This window comes from Canis lupus, chromosome 22 (genome assembly GCF_003254725.2).
Source record: "Canis lupus dingo isolate Sandy chromosome 22, ASM325472v2, whole genome shotgun sequence".
Taxonomy (NCBI): Eukaryota; Metazoa; Chordata; class Mammalia; order Carnivora; family Canidae; genus Canis; species Canis lupus.
Genome location: NC_064264.1, coordinates 3,380,618 through 3,401,527, shown reverse-complemented (window position 1 = coordinate 3,401,527; position 20,910 = coordinate 3,380,618). Strand labels below are relative to the sequence as shown.

The 20,910-nt window shown below is 35.5% G+C and overlaps 1 protein-coding gene across 2 annotated transcripts in view; it reads right to left on the bottom strand.

The window, feature by feature from the left end:
• Positions 1-20,910, bottom strand: part of SUCLA2 (succinate-CoA ligase ADP-forming subunit beta) — a 45,108-nt gene that overhangs the window by 8,948 nt on the left and 15,250 nt on the right. The window contains exons 3-8 of one of the 2 annotated variants that reach the window (XM_025478304.3): positions 18,529-18,628; positions 17,975-18,137; positions 8,688-8,816; positions 5,426-5,564; positions 429-590; positions 192-334 (exon numbers count right to left, since the gene is read on the bottom strand). In XM_025478304.3, coding sequence (XP_025334089.1) covers positions 192-334; positions 429-590; positions 5,426-5,564; positions 8,688-8,816; positions 17,975-18,137; positions 18,529-18,628 — 836 coding nt within the window. The remainder of the gene's footprint in view (positions 1-191; positions 335-428; positions 591-5,425; positions 5,565-8,687; positions 8,817-17,974; positions 18,138-18,528; positions 18,629-20,910) is intronic. The other variant, XM_049099233.1, reaches the window with a different exon arrangement.

Sequence of the window (20,910 nt, the reverse complement as noted above, 5' to 3'; positions counted from 1 at the left end):
TTGTTTTCCAAATTACTGTGAGAAATTTTATCCTTTTTTCTAGTTAATTTTATTGCATTGATTTCAGCAACTTTTTCCAAACTAATTAGGCCTTCTGAATTTTAATGCTCTACTACTATAATGACCACATCTACTAATCAAGTAAGTTGCTTCTCATCATTCAAATTCTAAAACATAAGCTCTGCCCTTACCTTTTTATCTGAAGTGATAAGTTTAAATGCTTCTGTTACTTGATGGACTGTGGCACCACCACCAACATCAAGAAAGTTTGCTGGAGTCCCTCCATGAAGCTTTATTATATCCATTGTGGCCATAGCCAAACCAGCACCATTTACTGTGAAGAGGGAAAATGATTTACATAAACAACAAACACGAAGAAAATAAATTAAGCTCAGCCAATCCAAATTTAACATAGCAACACAGGGTACCTAGACAGCCTATATTTCCATCAAGGCCAATGTAGTTGAGATTTGCCTTAGCTGCACCTTTCTCCCTTTCATCTTCTTGGGTCCAGTCCTGTAAGTCAAAGATTTTCTTCTGGCGATAAGCTGAATTAGAATCAAAATTGATCTTTGCATCCATGCACAGCACTTTGAAGGAAAAAAAAGAAAGTGATCTTAATTTCAAAACAGACACAATAAACAATCCAATAATCAAATGTTCTTAATTTAGGGGAAAACGGTTTTGTTACTTATTGAAAGTATTTCAGTTTATGCTCACAAATTTTTATGTATCCAAATTGTTATTAAAAAAGAATATTTGGGAATTAAAACTGTTCCATCAAAGCTACTAGTTCTATGTCCATCCTAGGCAGATGATAACTGATAAAAGAGGGGGAAAAAAAAGCTTCAAAAACACTTCAAATTTGTTTTAAAATTACCAAAATATAACCAGCCATGCACCTAGCTAACCCCTTCACTTGCACCCTGGACCCCAGTGCCTCTTCTTACCTACTTAAGGACATTGTTCTAACAATTCTATCTTTTCTGCATTATCAACTGGCCCCTTTTCTATTGGCTAAATCCCAACAATTTGCCAAAATGCTGTTATTTCTCTCATCTTAAAAAAGAAAGAAAAAAATATTTTGCCACTTCTTCCCCCTTACTCTTCTCTTCATATACAGCAAAAATTCCTGAATGAATGGTCCATTTAAACCAGGGGCCAGATTCAGCCTATGCCTATTTTGTATTGCCTGTGAGCTAAGAACGGGTTTCACAGTTTTATGTATTTTGAATGGGTCGTGAAGAAGAAAGAAGGGAAAAAGTAGAAAGAGAAGAACAGGGATATGAAGAAAAGAAGCAGGAACTAAGACCATACGTAGCCCACAAAACCTAAAATATTTATATATGCCAACTTCTTTGCCTAAACTCATTGTACAAATTTTTTCTCCCACCATCCCCCCTAACTCTCATCAGGTTTTAACCCCAGCATTCTACCTAAATGGCTAATATGAAGGTCATCTCTCCCAACTTCATCTTTCATAGCATTATCTCTTCCTCATTCCAATATAACTGCAACAATCTCCTTGCTGTCCATGATAAAAGGCTGAAAGAACTGAGCAATTTCCGCCTCAACACAAGCTGCTCAACACAAGAGATAGAATTTGAAGTCCAGTTAACTACTAATAACAAAAATCAACACTCTTTCTGAGAAACACAAAAGAATTCCATCTCTCCCAAAATATCCCGTGCACAACTAAAAATCACTAGATGGGTAAAAGAAAAACAGGAAAATATGACCACCCATGTAGAGAAAAAGCATCAAGAAAAACCAAACCCAACACAACCCAGATTTGGAACCAAAGGACTCTGAAAGTTGTTTTAGGGCAGCCCCAGTGGCACAGCGGTTTAGCGCGGCCTGCAGCCCAGGGTGTGATCCTGGAGACCTGGGATCAAGTTCCACGTCAGGCTTCCTGCATGGAGGCTGCTTCTCCCTGTCTGTGTCTCTGCCTCTCTCTCTCTGTCTCTCATGAATAAATAAACAAAATCTTTTAAAAAAATCTATTTTACCACTCTCTGAATAGAGAATTATCTCTAGACCCTAGAACCATTTGCCATATTTATTTTACACAAAGCATTGAACTGAAATGAATAAATAAATAAATCTTTTAAAAAAAATGAAAGTTGTTTTAAATATATTTAAGGATTTAAAGGAAAATATGGCCATAATAAAAGACAAGATAGGTAACTTTGAGGAAATAAAACTATGAAAAGGAGCCAAATGGAAAATCTAGAACTAAAAGGTATAATACGTAAAGTGAAAAATTCAATAGATATGCTTATGCTTAACAACATATTTGCTGGAGATGGATCAATGAATCTGGAAGCTACCCAATCTGAAAAAAACAGTGACCTGTTAGACAGCATGAAGTTATCTAACATGTGACAGTGGAAGGAGAATGGGCCAGGAGAAAGTATTTTAAGTGATGAGAAAAGATATGTCAAGCTAGACTTCTGTGTCCAATAAAAATATTCTTCAAATCATGTAAACAAATTTTCAAAAAATAAAGACCTTATCAAATTACTAAGAAAAACTATCCATGTTTCCTTTGAGTACTATAATAGGCTGAATAACAGCCACCCAAAGATACACAGATCCTAACACTTAAGAACCTGTGAATGTTACCTTATACGTTAAAATGTTCAGAGATGTAATTAAAATAAGGATCTTGGAAGGAGATTATCCTGGGTTATCTCAAAGGGCCCAAGTATCTTTACATCACAAGTATCTTTATAAAAGACAAGCAGAGGGAGATTAGATATACACAGAAGAGAAAGAGGCAATGTGACCAGAGAGGCAGAGACTAGAACGAGATGGCCACAGATGACAAAATGCCGCAAGAAGTTACAAAAGGCAAGGAATGAAGGCTCCTTAGAACCTCTAGAGGGAGCGCCTTGAACCTGTGTGACACTCATTTTGGATTTCTGGCTTCTAAAGCTCTGAGAGTAAGTACCTGTTATTTTAAGCCACCTAGTTTGCAGTAATTTGTTACAGAAACCACAGGAAACTAACACGATTACCAAAGGACATCAACAGAAAATGTGCAGTCTATGGAGGAAAATGTCTGCCCAATAAATGTGAAAACTTCACATCACAAATAATCAAAGAGGGCAGCCTGGGTGGCTCAGCGGTTTAGCGCTGCCTTCAGCCTGGGCCATGATCCTGGGGACCTGGGATCAAGTCCCATGTTGGGCTCCCTGCATGGAGCCTGTTTCTCCCTCTGCCTGTGTCTCTGCCTCTCTTTCTCTGTCTCTCATGTATAAATAAATAAAATCTTTAAAAAAAAAAAAACAAATAATCAAAGAATTGAAAAAATAAGACACCATTTCCCGGTTATCACTGAAAGAGTTTAAACCCAATATAAAACTCACTTCTAACACAAGTAGGCAATAAAATGGACACTCTGTATGTTAGAACAAATTTTCCAGACAACAATCTGGCAAAATATATCTCAAAATGGGGATCCCTGGGTGGCACAGCAGTTTGGCGCCTGCCTTTGGCCCAGGGCGTGATCCTGGAGACCCAGGATCGAATCCCACATCAGGCTCCCGGTGCATGGAGCTCCCTCTGCCTGTGTCTCTGCCTCTCTCTCTCTCTCTCTCTCTCTGTGTGACTATCATGAATAAAAATTTAAAAAAAAAAAAAAAAATATATATATATATATATATATATATATATATCTCAAAATGTTATTATCTGACCCAATAATCAAACATACGTTACAATATTATTCCTCTTTGACCCAAAAATTCTACCTCTAAGAATCTACATGAAAGATAATCAAGACTTCAGAGATTTATATACAAATAATGTGCAGGCTTCTAAAAATTGAAAAATATTTAACATCAAAAGATTCTATTATGTAGTTTTAAATTTAAAAAGGGAAAAATACAAACTGAATAGACAATATTATCTCAATTACAGAACTGACTGAAATGAACTACTAAAATATTACAATGGTGTTAGGTGATGAGGTTATAGGAGTTTTTTTCCAACCTACCTATAGTTCTTGGTGCAAATTTTCTAAAATAAATATACAATGCCATTAATTAGAAACAAAAAAATCCTTCTAATATATAGAAATGCGGGACGCCTGGGTGGCTCATCGGATGAGCCTCTGCCCTCGGCTCAGGGCATGATCCTGGGATCTTAGGATTGAGTCCCACATCAGGCTCTTTGCGTGGAGCCTGCTGCTTCTACCTCTGCCTATGTCTCTGCCTCGCACTCTGTGTCTCTCATGAATAAATAAATAAAATATTTTAAAAATATATACATATAGAAATGCCTACAAAGAAAAGAGAAACTAAATATAAAGGGAAAAAAATGGTTTTTAAGAAAACAAAGACATTCTCTTAGCAAGAGAATATAGCTGCAGGATTTCACAGAGGAAAATAATTCAGGAATCTTGCTTTCAATGTTAGCATTACATAAGGGGGAAAAAAGAAATACCTGTTTTATACAAATAATTCTTTCTCATTGAATACTGCATTCTTAAAATATGTCTTTACTCTTTCTAAAAATTTTAATTTTTCAGTTTTATAAACTACCCATATGATCATAAGAGTACTCATTTGTTATATAACCATATAAATGACCAACCAAAAATCAATTTCTATAATAAAGAATATAACTAATCAGAAGTATAAAAATGAAAGGTGATCTACAAATGCTTAAGAGTAAAATGTCCAAAGGGACTTGAAACCAAATCCAATAAATTACAGTAATAAAAGTAGTTAATACAAGTTATCAAGAAAAATCTAGGCTGCAATAATGCAACTTAGATTTTTAAAATAACTATGCATGGAAGGTGTGATAATTAAGAATCTTTAAACACATGCAAAAGAAAAGAAAAGCTAATCTTACCTCTCCAGTGGATAAAAATATAAAAGGACTCAACTATCAGAGTCTACCTTTTACATAATAAAGATTCATGATGACTTTAAAGTCTGAAACTTGTGAGACACTCAGATGGCTAATTCCCAAAACTACAGCCATTTACTCACTACCACACTGGATACTCTCTAATCAGCACTGCCCAAAAGAGCTTTCTGCAATGATGGCGATATTCTCTATGTGTGCTGTCTAATGTGGTAACTGCATGCAGCTACTGAGCAGTTGAAATGCAACTAGTTCGACTGCGGAACATTTTAATCACATATCATTTTAACTAATTTTAATTGCTCCATGGGGCTATAGCCCCTATATTATACAGTGAAGCTTTTATTACCCTATGTGTATAAAAATATATATTTAATGTGTCTGTTTTAATAGGCATCTTTAATACTTGTTCACATTCATTCTACTTATAGTAAATAAGTTTCTACATAGGAATGAGCTCACTCCCTTATGAATTCAACTTCCTTAGTGTAACATATGATTGACAGATAAATACATCATCAATATTTGATTTAAAAAGATACCTTACCAGTTCCATCTGAATCCTCTACCATTGGATTTATTTCTACCATAGTTGCATCATATTTCAGGAAAAGGTTGTAAAGCTTGACCATATTTTCTGCCGCAGAGTCCACAATATTAGATGGAAATCCCATCTTCTGTGCAAGCTGAAATCAATTTGTCTCTTTATTGTAGGTATGTTACATATAACCAATCAACACTAAATACTTGTAAATATAAAAACTTACAGTTTATCATTAAATTGATAAGCATGAATCATTTGTAGTCAAACATGAATGACTGAAATAGCAACTACTATTACTAAATGGTTACACAGAACTTTTCCTAAAGATGTTTATTTAAGAGAGCACGTGCACACATGTGCACAAGTGGAGGGGAGGGGCAGAGGCAGAGGAAGAAGCAGACTTGCTGGTAAGCAGGGACTCTGACGTGGGGCTCAATCTCGGGAACCAACTGGGCCATTCAAGTGCCCCTAAGCAAAACTTTTTATTCAAAATTCTCACATGGCAAGTAGTATGCCCATTTTACAAGTGAGAGGTCAAGTGACCCGCCATTTGCCTAGATTCTAGTTCCAAAGCTTATTCCATACTGTCTCTAGCCTTATGGCAATCTAAACTGAAATAAGAGGCTTATATTTTATTAAAACAATGTATAAAAGGTGGACTGATAATCACCATTGTCCAAATGATAGCAAAAATACTAAATCACCCAATTTTGTGTTTTATGTAATTTATGAAGAGTATCTACCAAGCAGTGAGGACCAGTATAACTGCATTTATTCAAACACCTACTGAATACCTAATACAAGCAAAGACCAAATGATGTATATACTTAAGCTTCCAATCTAATAGAAGCATTTAGTCTTGAGCAGATTCCTAGCTAGATATACTTGAAGAGATTTTTTTTTTAATTACATATCCCAAGGTCCCAACACAGCAGTTCTAGTTCACAAGTTCTACAGTGGAACAAGCCAAGCCATCCATAATTTTTGAAGTTGCATAAGCAATTCTGAACCACGGGTACGAGAAGCTACATGTTTATATGTTTATTCTAACTGCTGTCACTGCTCAAAAACCCTATGGAGGAGGTTTTACTCTTTTCCAACTGCTATCTAAGGCTGCAATACATTTGAATTTCAATTACAGAAAATCATAAATTCTTTAAGGGTGAATATGATTTTTATAAAAAGTCAAATACTGCCAATAAAAGGCTAAGAAATATCATTTTCAGTTAAGACTTATTTCATTTTTTTTTTTTTAATTTTTATTTATTTATGATAGTCACAGAGAGAGAGAGGCGCAGAGACACAGGCAGAGGGAGAAGCAGGCTCCATGCACTGGGAACCCGACGTGGGATTCGATCCCGGGTCTCCAGGATCGTGCCCTGGGCCAAAGGCAGGTGCCAAACCGCTGCGCCACCCAGGGATCCCTAAGACTTATTTCAAATAAAGAATAAGAAATAAATGAGAAATTATAAATAATAAATAATATATTATTTCATTAAGAAAGATTTTCACTAGGTCATAATCCACCATTTAGATCTAAACATGTGAGAATTACAATAGAATGCTGATCAACCCAAAATGACATTAATTTGTTGAATGCTGTGCTAGGTAACTATTTCTATTCATCACTCAAAAATCTTAGGGGCACATGGATGCCTCAGTGGTTGAGTGTCTGCCTTTGCTCAGGGCATGATCCCAGGGTCCCAGGACCAAGTCCCACATCAGGCTCCCCACAGGGAGCCTGCTTCTCCCTCTGTGTCTCTGTCTATCATGAATAAATAAATTTTTTTAAAAAAAAGCTATAACCTTAGTAGATTATGTCTTCAAGTATTCTTGTAAATCAAGTATTCTTTCTTATCTAAATTTAACTGTCCAGTCATCATTCTTACATAACTACCTAATGAATCAAATCTCTGTCCCCTTTAAAGATTTATACCATTCTCTTGCCTAAATGACATTACCAAAGTAACTTCTCTATCTCCTTTAAACCTCTGTGCCAAAAAAAAATAAAATAAAATAAACCTCTGTGCCGGTCAAAAATTCCTGCTCTACTGTACTTCAATATCCTAAGCTTATTTTGACATAGTTTCCACTAATAGATGCTAATTTCTTTCAAACTTTAATATTGAAACTTTTCTTTTAAAATGGGTCACTTGGGATCCCTGGGTGGCGCAGCGGTTTGGCGCCTGCCTTTGGCCCAGGGCGCGATCCTGGAGACCCGGGATCGAATCCCACATCGGGCTCCTGGTGCATGGAGCCTGCTTCTCCCTCTGCCTGTGTCTCTGCCTCTCTTTCTCTCTGTGTGACTATCATAAATAAATAAAAATTAAAAAAAAAAATTAAAAAATAAAATGGGTCACTTATCTTTCATATCCAAACTAAACAACTTAATTCAATTGCAGTTTTACCAACCTTCCCAAACAACTCTCACAGGCCATGGTATTAAACTTCACGGTTGGTTTTTTTTTGGAGGGGAGTTGGGGGAGGAGAGTAGGGTGGGTGGATAGAGGAGGGAGGAAGAAGCACACAGAAAACTAGTTAAATTGTCGGCAAAATTTATTGTGTATGTGCAGACACTAAAGTCCATAAACCGCCCCCAAAAATAAAATCACTGATCTATCACAGGGATGTATAAGACAGTGTCCCTACCATTCCATACAATTTACAGGAAATAAAGGAGAGGCTGGAACATATTAAATGCTACCATGGGGATGTAAAATTCAGACTATGATAAATTATAAAGTATAATCATCCCAGTGTCTTCAAGAAATGAAAGAAAAAGGACAAAGAGAGTAAGGGAAAGAAAACCTATAAATTAGAAAAAGACCTATGAGAAAATAACCACAAACAATGAAGGACCCTATATGGATCCCAACTCAAACAAATTATAAAAGAAAAAAATGAAAAACTTGAGAAGGGAATGTGAATGACTGGGTAAGTAAGTAAAGATATTAAAGAGTTATTATCAATTTTACTAGGTGTAACAATGGTATAGTGGCCATTTTAAAAGAATCCTTACCTTTTAAAGACAAATACTGAAATATTTATGGAAAGAAAAAGGAAATATTGTAGATACTTCTAAAATTTTCAATTTCAAACAAGATATTAACATGCCTTGACACTCAAAAAAAAATTTTTTTTTCAAAAATTTTTTAAAAAGTTTCATCAATCACTTCACTTATTCAAAGTTAATTCTCTTTCTTTTTTTTAAAGTATTACAATTATGCAATAAAGCTAGATAAAAATTTTTCAGAATATAACATACCCGGACAGCTTGTTCTTTCTTGATGCCTTCTACAATATCAATAGGTTCTTTAACTATGGCCTCAGGAGTCTCAGCAGCAACATCTTCAATGTTGACTCCACCTTGAGAACTTCCTATTAATACAGGACCCTAGCAAGATAAATACAGGATCCATCGATAAAATGTTAAAACCTACTTACGCACAGTATCAGACTATCATTCCCCACTCCTATTTTTAAATTTCCTCAAGATTTTCTCCTTATACCTCCTGCATACTCCCTCTACGTAAGTGTTCATTTGAAATAATGGAAAAGAGGGACACCTGGGTGGCTCAGCGGTTGAGTGGCCCGGGGCAGGATCCTGGAGTCCCGGGATGGAGTTCCATATGGGGCTCCCCACAGGGAGCCTGCTTCTCCCTCTGCCTGTGTCTCTGTCTCTCTCTCTCTCTCTCTCTCTCTGTGTCTCTCATGAATAAATATATAAAATCTTTAAAAAAAAAAAAAAAAGAATGGAAAAGAAATAAAGCGTAGAGGAAGACAGTATCTTACCTGTGAGGGGAAAAACATTAAAAATATATATAAAACTAAAAAAAAAATAAAAAAAATAAAAAATAAAATATATATATATATAAAACTTATATCAAATAAGTTAATATAAATACATATATATAAAATATAACCTGTGTGTTTTTCTTAAGAACTGAAGGACAATTAAAGTATTATTTAAAGAATGCTTTTAGGGCACCTGGGTGGTTCAGATGGTTAAGCATCTGCCTTCAGCTCAGGTCATGATTCCAGGGTCCTGGAATTGAGTCCTGCATTAGACTCCCTCCTCAGCAGAGTCTGCTTCTTCCTCCCTCTCTGCCCCTCCTCCTCCCCTGCTCACGCACTTGTGTGTGCGTGCTCTCTCTCCCCCTAATGAATAAATTTAAAAAATAGAAAATAATGTTTTTAAAAATCATAAAAAAGATATTGATATTTAAAAAGCCTAATGAATTAAAGTTGAAGATTTTATAAGCTCTAGCCCTACTGCAAGTTAGTAAAAAAGAAAGTTACTGACCTTAAAATAGTCCTAGCTAAAAAAAAAAAAGAAAAAAAAATAGTTCTAGCTATTATCATGACCAATATAAGAAGTTAAGATAAAAATACTAAATAATTAACTTTTAAGTCCTCTAAAATAAACTAAGAAAAAAACCTTAAAGCAAAATAATCTAATGGATTTGTTTATTTATTTCACAAAACTGGAAATAATCCTAACATGCAAAAGCAAAGAAATGGTAAAATCATATTAATGAAGATTATTTAATGATACAGAAGAATGATCTCAATAGTATTATGTGGGAAAAAACTGATATAAAACTTTAGATTCTATTCTCAATCATGTGGGTTTTTTCAACATAAAGTATGTTTAAATGTGCAGCTACTAATCACACCAACTGAAAAAAAGATGGGAAGACGTTAAATGATAAGATTTTTATTATTTTATGTTACCATTCCACCCACAGACACAATTTTTTTTACAGTGAACATAGTATTCTTAATCCGGGCGGGCGGTGAAAGTGTGACTTTCATGGGAAAAAAGCAAGAACAAAAAACGACTATTTCCACTTTTCTATCCCAGCAACTAGTGTGTTTCAGTAACAAACTCATTTCAAGACATAACGCAAAGGAATAGTATTGTATTCGTTATTGTTTAGAAAACAAAATAATACTTCAATTCCTCAAAATAAGACAATAGCCAGAGGAAAAACACAACCTATTACTTTTTTAAGAGAATTAACTGTTACTTAAATGAAAAAAATGACTTAAAAAATAGTACTAACTTCCATGAAGAAAAACTGAGTGGCTGAGAAAACAGGTGTGGCTGGGAGATTTACATTTCCTTGTACATCTTCAAACACTTTAAATTTTATATATTAAGTGATTAGATTTCAATATGTATGTATAAAGAACTTGGCAGGCCTTTGTCCCCAGCATCTGGAAAGCAACCTTTAAACCTACTATATAGGAGCACCTGAGTGGCTCAGTTGGTTAAAATGTCTGCCTTCGGTGCAGGTCAAGATCCCAAGGTCCTGGGATTGAGCCTCGCATTGGGCTTCTTGCTTATTTAGCAGGGAGCCTGCTTCTCCCTCTCCCTCTGCTTGTGCTCTGTCAAATAAATAAGTAAAATCTTAAGAAAAAAAAAAAACCCTTCCACTAACACTGACAGTTTATGCTACTGAAGTGACTCATGGTGGGCCTCTAGTTAATACAAAGGAAATGACTCAGGTAGGCCACAGGCCAGGACAGAAAGACAAACACTTTGATTAGAGGTTTGCAGCTTTGAGCCACATTGTTATCAGCCCACCCTTCTGGGAGGAAAGGGGGCCTGGAGATTAAGCTCAACTAAGTGGCCAATGATATAATCAAACATGTCTACTTAATAAAGCACCCCCAAAAAAACTGGATTTTGGCATCAGCAAGATGGTAGAATGGGAAGTCCTAGACCTAATTCTCCCATAGAAACACTAACTTAACAATATGTGATCTGAATTTTTATTCCCTTCTATGAGAATAAATCTCTTTATGAGAATGTCAGAAACCAGTTAGGAAATTGTAGTTACTGAAGTTCAACTGCAATGAAACAGGTAAGAAAAGCAATTTCATTTCATCCAAGTCAGCGCCTCCCCTAGGCTTACACAGCTAAAGATCAAAAGAAATAGCCCAATGCCCTGCTTCCTCCTTGGGAGGAAAAGGGGAAAGTGGATCCCACAGCCAACATTCCTGCATTTCAGGGGGCTACAAAGCAACTGGTTTCTGTCTCACCTGACTTGGAGGACCAGCTGGGAAAAGCATACGCTAACTACCTTTGGGAGGGGGAGGGATACAACAGAACAAAAAAGAGCTCAGCAACTTGGGACAGCACTACTTGTAACTTGTAATACTACAGAAAGCAGCCAACATAGCTCCCAGAAACTGGATAGCCTAAAAGAAATGGATAAATTCCTAGAAACATATAATCAACCAAAAATGAGTCGTGAAAGAAAAAAAAAAATCTGAATAGACATATTACAAGGAGATCAAATCAGTAGTCAAAAACCTCCCAACAAAGAAAAGCCAAGACCAAAGGACATCACTGAAGAATTCCACCAAGTATTTAAAGAACAGCAGTGTTTCTCAAACTTTTCCAAAAAACTGAGGAGGGGGAACACTTCCAAACTCATTCAGTGAGAGCATTATTGACACCAAAATCAGACAAAGATATTATAAGAAAACTACTAACCAATATCCTTGATGAATACTGATACAAAAACTCTCAACAAAACACTAGCAATCAATTTCAGTAACACACTAAAAGGATTATACATCATAAATAAATGGGATTTATTCCTGAAATGCAAGGATGGTTCAACATACCAAAAACAAAGTAATTCACCACATTAACAGAATCAAGACCAAAAACCACATGATCATCTCAATTGATGCAGAGTAAGCATCGGAAAAAAATTCAATATCCTTTTATAAAAACACTGTACAAACTAAGAATTGAAAGAACTACCTCAACATAATAAAGGCCATATATTAAAAAAAATAGTAATAAAAATAAATAAATAAATAAAAACCACAACCAACATACTCAATGGCAAACAATTGAAAGCTACCTTCTAAGATCAGGAAAAGGGCAAAGATGCACTCTTGCTACTTTATTCAACGTAGTATTTAGGAGTTAGGGTTTCAACATGTGAATTGGGGTGGGAGATAAACCTCAGTCTATTGCAATATACAAATGGCCAACAAGTGTAAGAATAGGTGTGCATTATTATTAATTAATCATTAGAGGAATACAAATCAAAATCACAGAAAGACATTTCCTCACACCATAAAGGATTATGACAAAAAAAAAAAAAAAAAAGCACCGGTAGAAATGGAGAAATCGTAATTCCTAAACTCTGTTGGTAGAAATGTAAAATAGTGGAGCTACTGTAGAAAACAGTGTTCAGAAAATTAAATACCGGGATCCCTGGGTGGCGCAGCGGTTTGGCGCCTGCCTTTGGCCCAGGGCGCAATCCTGGAGACCCGGGATCGAATCCCACGTCAGGCTCCTGGTGCATGGAGCCTGCTTCTCCCTCTGCATATGTCTCTGCCTCTCTCTCTCTCTCTCTCTCTGTGTGTGTGACTATCATAAATAAATAATAAATCTTTAAAAAAAAAAAAAAAAGAAAATTAAATACCATATCATCGTATGATCCAGCAATCCCATTTATCTAGGTATACATCCAAAATAACTGAAAACAGTATCTCAAGTAGATACCTGCATACCCATGTTAACTGCAACATTATTGAAAATAGCCAAGAGGAAGAAACCTGAAAGTTCATCAACAGACAAAAAATAAATTTAAAAAGCTGTACATACATATAACTGAATATATTCAGCCTTTAAAAAAAAAGAAATCTTGACACATGCTACAACATGAATCTTGAAGACATAACACTAACTAAAATGAACCAGTCACAAAAAAAGATAAATACTGCATGATTCCACGTATCTAGTCCACGAGGTTTGACTGTATCTAAAACAAACTCTTAAAAACAGAAAGTAGAATGGGGACTGCCAGGAGCTAAAAAACAGGGGTAGAGGGGAAATTGCTCAATGGATATAGTTTCAGTTTTGCAAAATGAAAAAGTTCTAGGTATCTGCTATACAACAACAGGCATAAAGTTAACACTATTGTACTGCATACTTAAAAATTTTAAATAGTAAATTTTATTATATATTTTTGACCACAATTTTTTAAAAAGAAAAAGCAACTCTAGAAACTTGATGAGAGTACTGTGGTTGGCAGTATTCTTTCTGTACACTGTCATATATCAATATCCCAGGAGAGTGACATGTACCTGAAGAAAATGGAAACTCTCCCAGACCTTGCCCTATATGTCTTTATTTGGCTGGTTCTGATTTATGTCCTTTGGATATAGTAAAACAGTAATCATTAAGTACACCACTCTCCTAAGTTCTGTGATTCATTCTAGCAAATTATGAAACCTGACAGGTCAGTAGGAACCCCCAAATTTGTAGCCAGCTGTTAAGTATAAGGGTTACCCAAGAAACCCCAAACTTTAAAAAAAAAAAAAAAAAAAAGAATCCCCAAACTCGAGGCTGGTGTCTGAAGTGAACAAAGGGCATGTGGAAGACTGTACCCTTAACCTGTGACATTTGGCCCAATTCTGGGTACTTGGTATCAGAAATCACTGTAACATACACAAACAAAAAAACTCACTATAACATAAATAGACAAAAGAATTCACCGTGCCTTCTAAGACTAAAAAACAAGAAAACAGCAAGAGTAAAGCCAGAGTAAAAAACAGCAAAAGAGTAAAGAGAAATGTTTGAAATTATAGTCTAATTTTTAGTTCCTCTATAAATTTCAAATGAAAAGGTATTCCTAAATTTCCTCTCTAGCACAGCAGTTCATAATTATAAGCTTTTATAAAGATCTAAAGGGGGGAGATCTCAAATTTAAGAAGACCCTGTTCAACTAGCATCACGATACTGAAGTAGAATACAGGTTAATTAATCTATAGATAAGCCCAAAATATAATTTTATCCAACAAAAGAGGTAGAAACCATCAAACTTTTAAAATATTTGAACATTGGGATCCCTGGGTGGCGCAGTGGTTTGGCGCCTGCCTTTGGCCCAGGGCGCGATCCTGGAGACCCGGGATCGAATCCCACGTCGGACTCCCGGTGCATGGAGCCTGCTTCTCCCTCTGCCTGTGTCTCTGCCTCTCTCTCTCTCTGTGTGACTATCATAAATTTAAAAAAATAATAAAATAAAATAAAAAATAAAATAAAATAAAAATAAAATAAAATATTTGAACATTTTATTTTAGTTTTACTTTTTCAAAACTATCTGTTGATAATGAGATAAAGAACCACATAGAAGGCAGCACTACAGGAGGGGAGAAGATAATATTAAATTCTCACTGAAGTAACGATTAGGTCTCCAAGAGTTAGCTCTTAGCTAGAAAAAAAAAAAAAAAAAAAAAATACATATTAAATAATAATATATAAAAGAAAGTGAATAGCCTTTCTCTGTACTAATTCCCTAACCAACTAGAAAAAAAAAAAAAAAAACAAAATTGTAGGCAGCTGGTCAGAAGAAAGATTACATGGGTAAATATAAATCATTTAAATGACTGTAGTTCTGCATTTGGTCATGACTGCTGAATGCATGCTGCTTCTGTTTAAACAATTTGGTTTTAACTTTAAATTTTAGTAATAAGCATTCAGAACAATTTAAGTTCATCAAATAGTTGCAATTTCAAATAAATTAATAATGCTATTTTCTCCTCCTTAACCTAAATTCCTCTTCTCTTTGGTCCTGCAAAAAAATTTTGCCTTAAAATAGATCTGAATTTTAAATACAACAAATAAGCCACTTAATAAAGATCTCTTTCAAAAATAATAAGAGTTGAGTGCCTGAGTGTCACAGGTGGTTAAGCATCTCACTCTTGGTTTCAGTGCAGGTCGTGATCTCAGGGTCATAAGTTGGGCTCAAGCCTACTTAAGACTTTCCCTCTCCCTTGCCTCTGCCCCCCACACCCTCTCTCTCAAATAAATAAATCTTTAAAAAAAAAATTAAAGTATGGAAAAAAATTGGAATTCTTGTGGCACATACATCTATTCCAGACAAAGTAAAAAACTTGATATAGTTAAATGCACCATTTACAGCAGATTGCAATGTTTTACTAGATAGCAAATGTAATTTGTTAAATTAGATTTGCGTGAGCCCAAAAGTGCTCAATAGGTACTGGGCAAATGTTAAGAAATCTAATTAAAAAAAAAAATCTAATTTTTAAAAAGTGCTGAAACAGAGAAGGTACTTAAATTGATTTTTTGGTATGCCAACCCTATGTAAGTATCTACCCAAGCTTCCTAATATAACATACTAAAGAAGACCAGCAAAGCCTATCTATACTCCTAAAAACAGAAAAGGAACAAAAGCAATGTTTAATGATCAGCTGACTTCTATACACTTTAATTCAACCAAAAATGTTCTTCTATTTTTAGTTTAAATAGCTGATTATTTTCTTATTAATAGAGTCCCAAAAGATGGTTGCCATACCCCAAAAGGTAACACCAACCAACTCTACACTGGCGTGATACAACAGCATCAAAGAACATCTGCCAAATGGTTTTACTGGTACTGGTTTTTTTTTTTTTTTTTTAAAGATTTTCTTATTTGAAAGAGAGAGCACAAGCTGGGGTGAGGGACAGAAGGAGAAGGAGAGGGAAAAGCAGACTCCTGGTTGAGCACAGAGCCCAACATGGGGCTCCATCCTAGGACCCCGAGATCATGACCTGAGCCAAGCAAAGTCAGATGCTTAACTGACTGAGCCATCCAGGCTCCCCAGTGGTACTATCAAATTTTTACTCTGAATTATTACAACTATGCAATGTGAAATAAAAACATTTTTTTCTCAAAAGAGACTCAAAGAGTTCTCTAAAAACTCAAGTCCTTAAAATGAACTCAATTCTGACCCTTTTCCCTAATGCATTTGGTCATGGCTCTTCTCTCATTGGTCATTTTATTTTTAATAAGATATTCATTGTGTTATATCCCTATCTTTAATAACATAGTTCAGTTTGCTGTATTTACTCCAATCAAAATGAGGTACTCTGTGTAGTATTATAGGACTCTCTATAACAAAAAATAAAAACACAATAACAAAATGAAAAATGCTGATATACAACCTCAATGCAAAGTATAAGGAAAATAAGTGAATTTGTAAAAATATAGTTTTTGTAAATATATGTAATATATAAGGTTTTTGTCATGAGATTTTTTTTTTTTTTAAGATTTTATTTATTTATTCAGGAGAGACAGAGGGAGAGAGAGAGGCAGAGACACAGGCAGAGGGAGAAGCAGGCTCCCGGCAAGGAGCTCAATATGGGACTTAATCCGCTCCCTGGGATCCGGCCCTGAGCCGAAGGCAGACGCTCAACCTCTGAGCCACCCAGGCATCCCTGTCACAAGATCTCTAAAGTAACTTATAAAACTAAATTCTACCACAAAGAGAAGCCTATAATGGTAAAGGCATCGCTCATAAATAAAACAATGTCTTTTACCCTACATCCTAAGTGGGTTTTTACTACCATCTAGTGTTAAACTTTAAGAAATACTTTCTTATAAAAATTAAGTTCCAAAAGACACTTTATAATATCCCTCAAACATTACTAGAAATGTAATTAACTGTAGGGGGAAAAATCACAATATAGATATTAACATTTTTTGAAAAAGCTGTTCTATATAAGAAATCTATTTTCATTATCTTAAAATTTTTGTTGTATTACTAATTGTGTAATTGTTTAATTTACATCAAATCCTTACTAGGACTTCCAAATACACAGTCAAGTTGCCTCAAAAATCAAAGTAGATACCACAAAGATTCAGCCCATTAAATTAACCAACGCACTCAAAAAGCAAGATAATTGTGTTAAGCGTCGGCCTTTAGCTCAGGTCAAGATCTGAGAGTCCTGGGATGGAACCTATCTGGCTCTCTGCTCAACAGGGAGCCTGCTTCTCCCTCTTCTTCTCCCCCTGCTTATGTTCTCTCTCTCTGCCAAATAAATAAAATCTTTAAAAAAACAAAACAAAAAGCCAGATAATGATAGTATAAAATGATTATCAATGCTGTCTCCATGCCAAGAGGTTTATGAAAGGACTTCCTCTTCATCTGATACATTAAATGCTAGCATTTTAGGTTGCATAAAGAGAGGAAAGCAGAGGTAGGATTATGCTTCTTAAAATCATACTGTCTGCTACTGAATGTCATCCTTCAACTTGCCAAATAACAAATCATACAATAAAATAAACCCCAAACTAAAAAAATAAACAAACAAACAAACAAAACACCAAGAGGTTGAAAAAGAAGACAATGAAGCCATGGAAACACATTCTTTTAATGGGTTCAGAAACTCTGTCAGATTTTACTCTGCTAGAAATTATTTTCTCTAGTCAATGGAATCTAGAGATGAATCCAAAGGATTTAAGCAGCTGTTAGTAAATTAAAAATTTTAGAAGTCCTATGGATTCTATCTCAGCAAGGTTTTGTCTACAGCTTTATTTACAGTACTATACATTAAATGTTGTAACATTAACTATGCTGGTTTTTTTTTTAAAAATAACACAAAAATACTGTGCTCATGATATACACAAATAAGATTATGGGTCATACCTTTTAAATCCTTCCCAAATAGAAATAACCAACTTTTGAAATTGAATGTAATAAAATCATCCTAAAGGTATCATGCCTACAATTACTCACTTGAAATGACCTTTCCATTGTTATTGCAAAGTAGTATTCTCTCCGGGGGTATCTTCGCTCACAAACCAACACTTGATTGCATATTCTCCCCTTTTCTCCCGTTTGCTTCGTAAACAACTTTTTCCCAATCATTTGTGAGGAAACAGCTTTTGCTTCTTCTGGACTGAAATAACAAAAAGAACTCATTCTTTCTCCAACTCAGAAAAACAAAAGCACATGACAGCCAAAATTTTATCTTTTTTTTAATATTTTTTTTAAAAAGACTTATTTATTCTGAGACAGAGAGAACACACCAGTGGGGGGAGAGGCAAAAGGAGAGAAACTCAGACTCTGTGCTGAGTGCAGAGCCCAACACGGGGCTCGAGCCCAGTACCTTGAGATCATGACCGGAGTCAAAATCAAGAGTTGGACACTCAACCAACTGAACCACCCAGGCACCCCTCGCATTTAATATTTAAATCTCAGTATTTTCATCAATTCAATAATAAGGAGTAATTTTTACAACATATTTTTTCTTTAATAATAATGATTTTTCTTTTCAAAGCAGGACTTACGAGAAAACTATCTTCACTCCTCCTTTGAGGCCACTCTCAAATGTTCCTTTTCCTCTACCACCAGCTAAAACCTGTGCCTTTATCACAACATCTTTTGAACCTAGAAGAAAAACACTTGTTAGATCCCCAGCATGGAACAGCATGCAAGACATTATTTTGTTATTAAGCATACATATTAAGTGATGTTATTAAATGTAGCTAAGTCTCATTTACCCACAATGTCAAAAAAATGAAGTATTCCATAGTTTTTCTAGATTAGAACATTAAAACACATTCACCATCTAAAGATCCACAAGTTTAAAAAATGAGCCAGCCATTCATTCGTATGAAATCATTTCTTAAAGTATACTGAAAATAATTTTACTTTAACACTTTAAATCTCTAGTGCTTTGGAAGGTATGAAAAGTACAAAATTGAAACTCAAATGTCTTCCCAATATTTCCCTCCCTTTCTATTCACATGTAAATTGCCATCCTGTGAACAATGGAGTCAAAAATGCCACTCTGAGTAGAAATACACCACGACTTAAGGGGAAAGTACTAGTAGTGATACCAACGGACATTGTTCCACTAACAGAAAGAACTGTGATATAAATTCTTGAGCTATAGTGTTATGAGGGGTATTATCAGGAGGTAAGCTATATTTATCAGAAGATTCAGGGATGTTATGTATGTAAGTCTTAAGTTTTTGATTTTTTATTAAACTTTTTAACATTTTTTAATGAAATTGTTTAAATAAATACTGAGTTTGTCTTCTTTAATAGGTAGACTGATCTCGCTCTTCTGTCTTCCTCTTTCAAATGTGCTGAAGAAAATCAGCAAACCAGCTGTTTAGCCTAGGTACCACTCATCACTCATGATCCGGGGCTAGGCCTCTTAGAGGGGCGTTCTCCATCTCCTCAGACAGCAGAATTTTAGCATCCCCTCATTTTGCCTACACTAGCAGTGCAATACTAGTATTACATGATGGCAAAAGAATAACCTTGGAGATTAGGATTAAGGACACGGTCTCATTCTTATTGGTTACAAGCCCAAGGCAGACTCTGGGATATAACCACGGATCCATGTTCACACCATGCAGAATGCAGGGACTCGCACCTCATCAGATAAGCCAACCAAATCAAAGAGGTAACAAACGCAGCTTGTGATAAAACCAGTAAGAAATGACCTAAAGTTTACCCTTAAAAAATTACTACCAAAGAACATTCAGAAAATGATGTAAATTAATCTACATTTAGAAGTTAGAAGCTGACCTGTGAGTCAGTCAAGGTAATGCTAAAAAAAAAAAAAAAACTCTTTCTCACACCCCATATCCATTCAATTGGGAAGTTATGAGATTCTATCTTTAAAATTTATCCAGAATCTTGACCACTCATCACCTCCTTTGGACCCTGGTCCCAGCCACCATTCTATCTCACCTAGATTACCCTTGTCCCTAACAGTATTCTCAAAGCAGCAAAGTGAGCACTTCACTCCTCTACTTAAAACCTTACCGTGAATGCCCATTTTACTCGGAGCAAAAGTCACACTCCTTACAATGACCTACAAGGCCCTATATAATCCCCCAGCACCTTTATTACTTGTATTTCCTATGACCTCCTCATTGCTCACTCCACTCCAGCTAGACTAGTCTCCATTGTTCCCAGGCATGCTTCTGCCTTCAGGACTTACTTAGCTCTAATGCTCCCTCCACCTGAAATACTCTTCATCCAAATACAGGAATTCTCTGCTTTTCAAAAGTTTGCATTACATCACTTCTCTTTTACAAAAGACCCACATCATTTACCTGTTTTCACTAACCAAAAGAAATCGGAAAGTGATTTTCACTTTTGCAAAAATAGCATTGTGTTGATTTTGCAGAAAGCCATTACAGAGGCAGCATGCACTCCAAGCATCGAGTGGCCCTGCTAACCTTTTTATCCAAGATGCTTCTTGCAGCATCTCGGCATCAAGCCACCAAAGCTTTGAACTGTGCCTGTGAGCACCTGTACTTTATCTTGACTTATTTTGTGTATCGCTGTTACCAAGATGTGCTCTAAGATATCAGAAAAGCCTCACTGGGTCTGGGAATACTTGAAAATCCTTCCATATAAGTTACCGCTAACTGCTTTTTCTTTATGCCATTCTGGGTAACAAAAGGTTTCACAAGAATGTTCTACTTTCAGATACCAGAAGATACCTGTATCCATTTGAGAAAGGTCCTCATTCTCTTCAAGTTTTTCTTCTTACATCTCAGTATCCATAAGGCTTACCCTGATCATCCTACTTAATATTACAACCTGTCCAGTTGGGACCAATCTTCCTTACCCTGCCCATTTCTTTTCCATAGAATTCATCACCTTCAAACATAATATATAATTTTCTCATGTCTACCATTTATTGT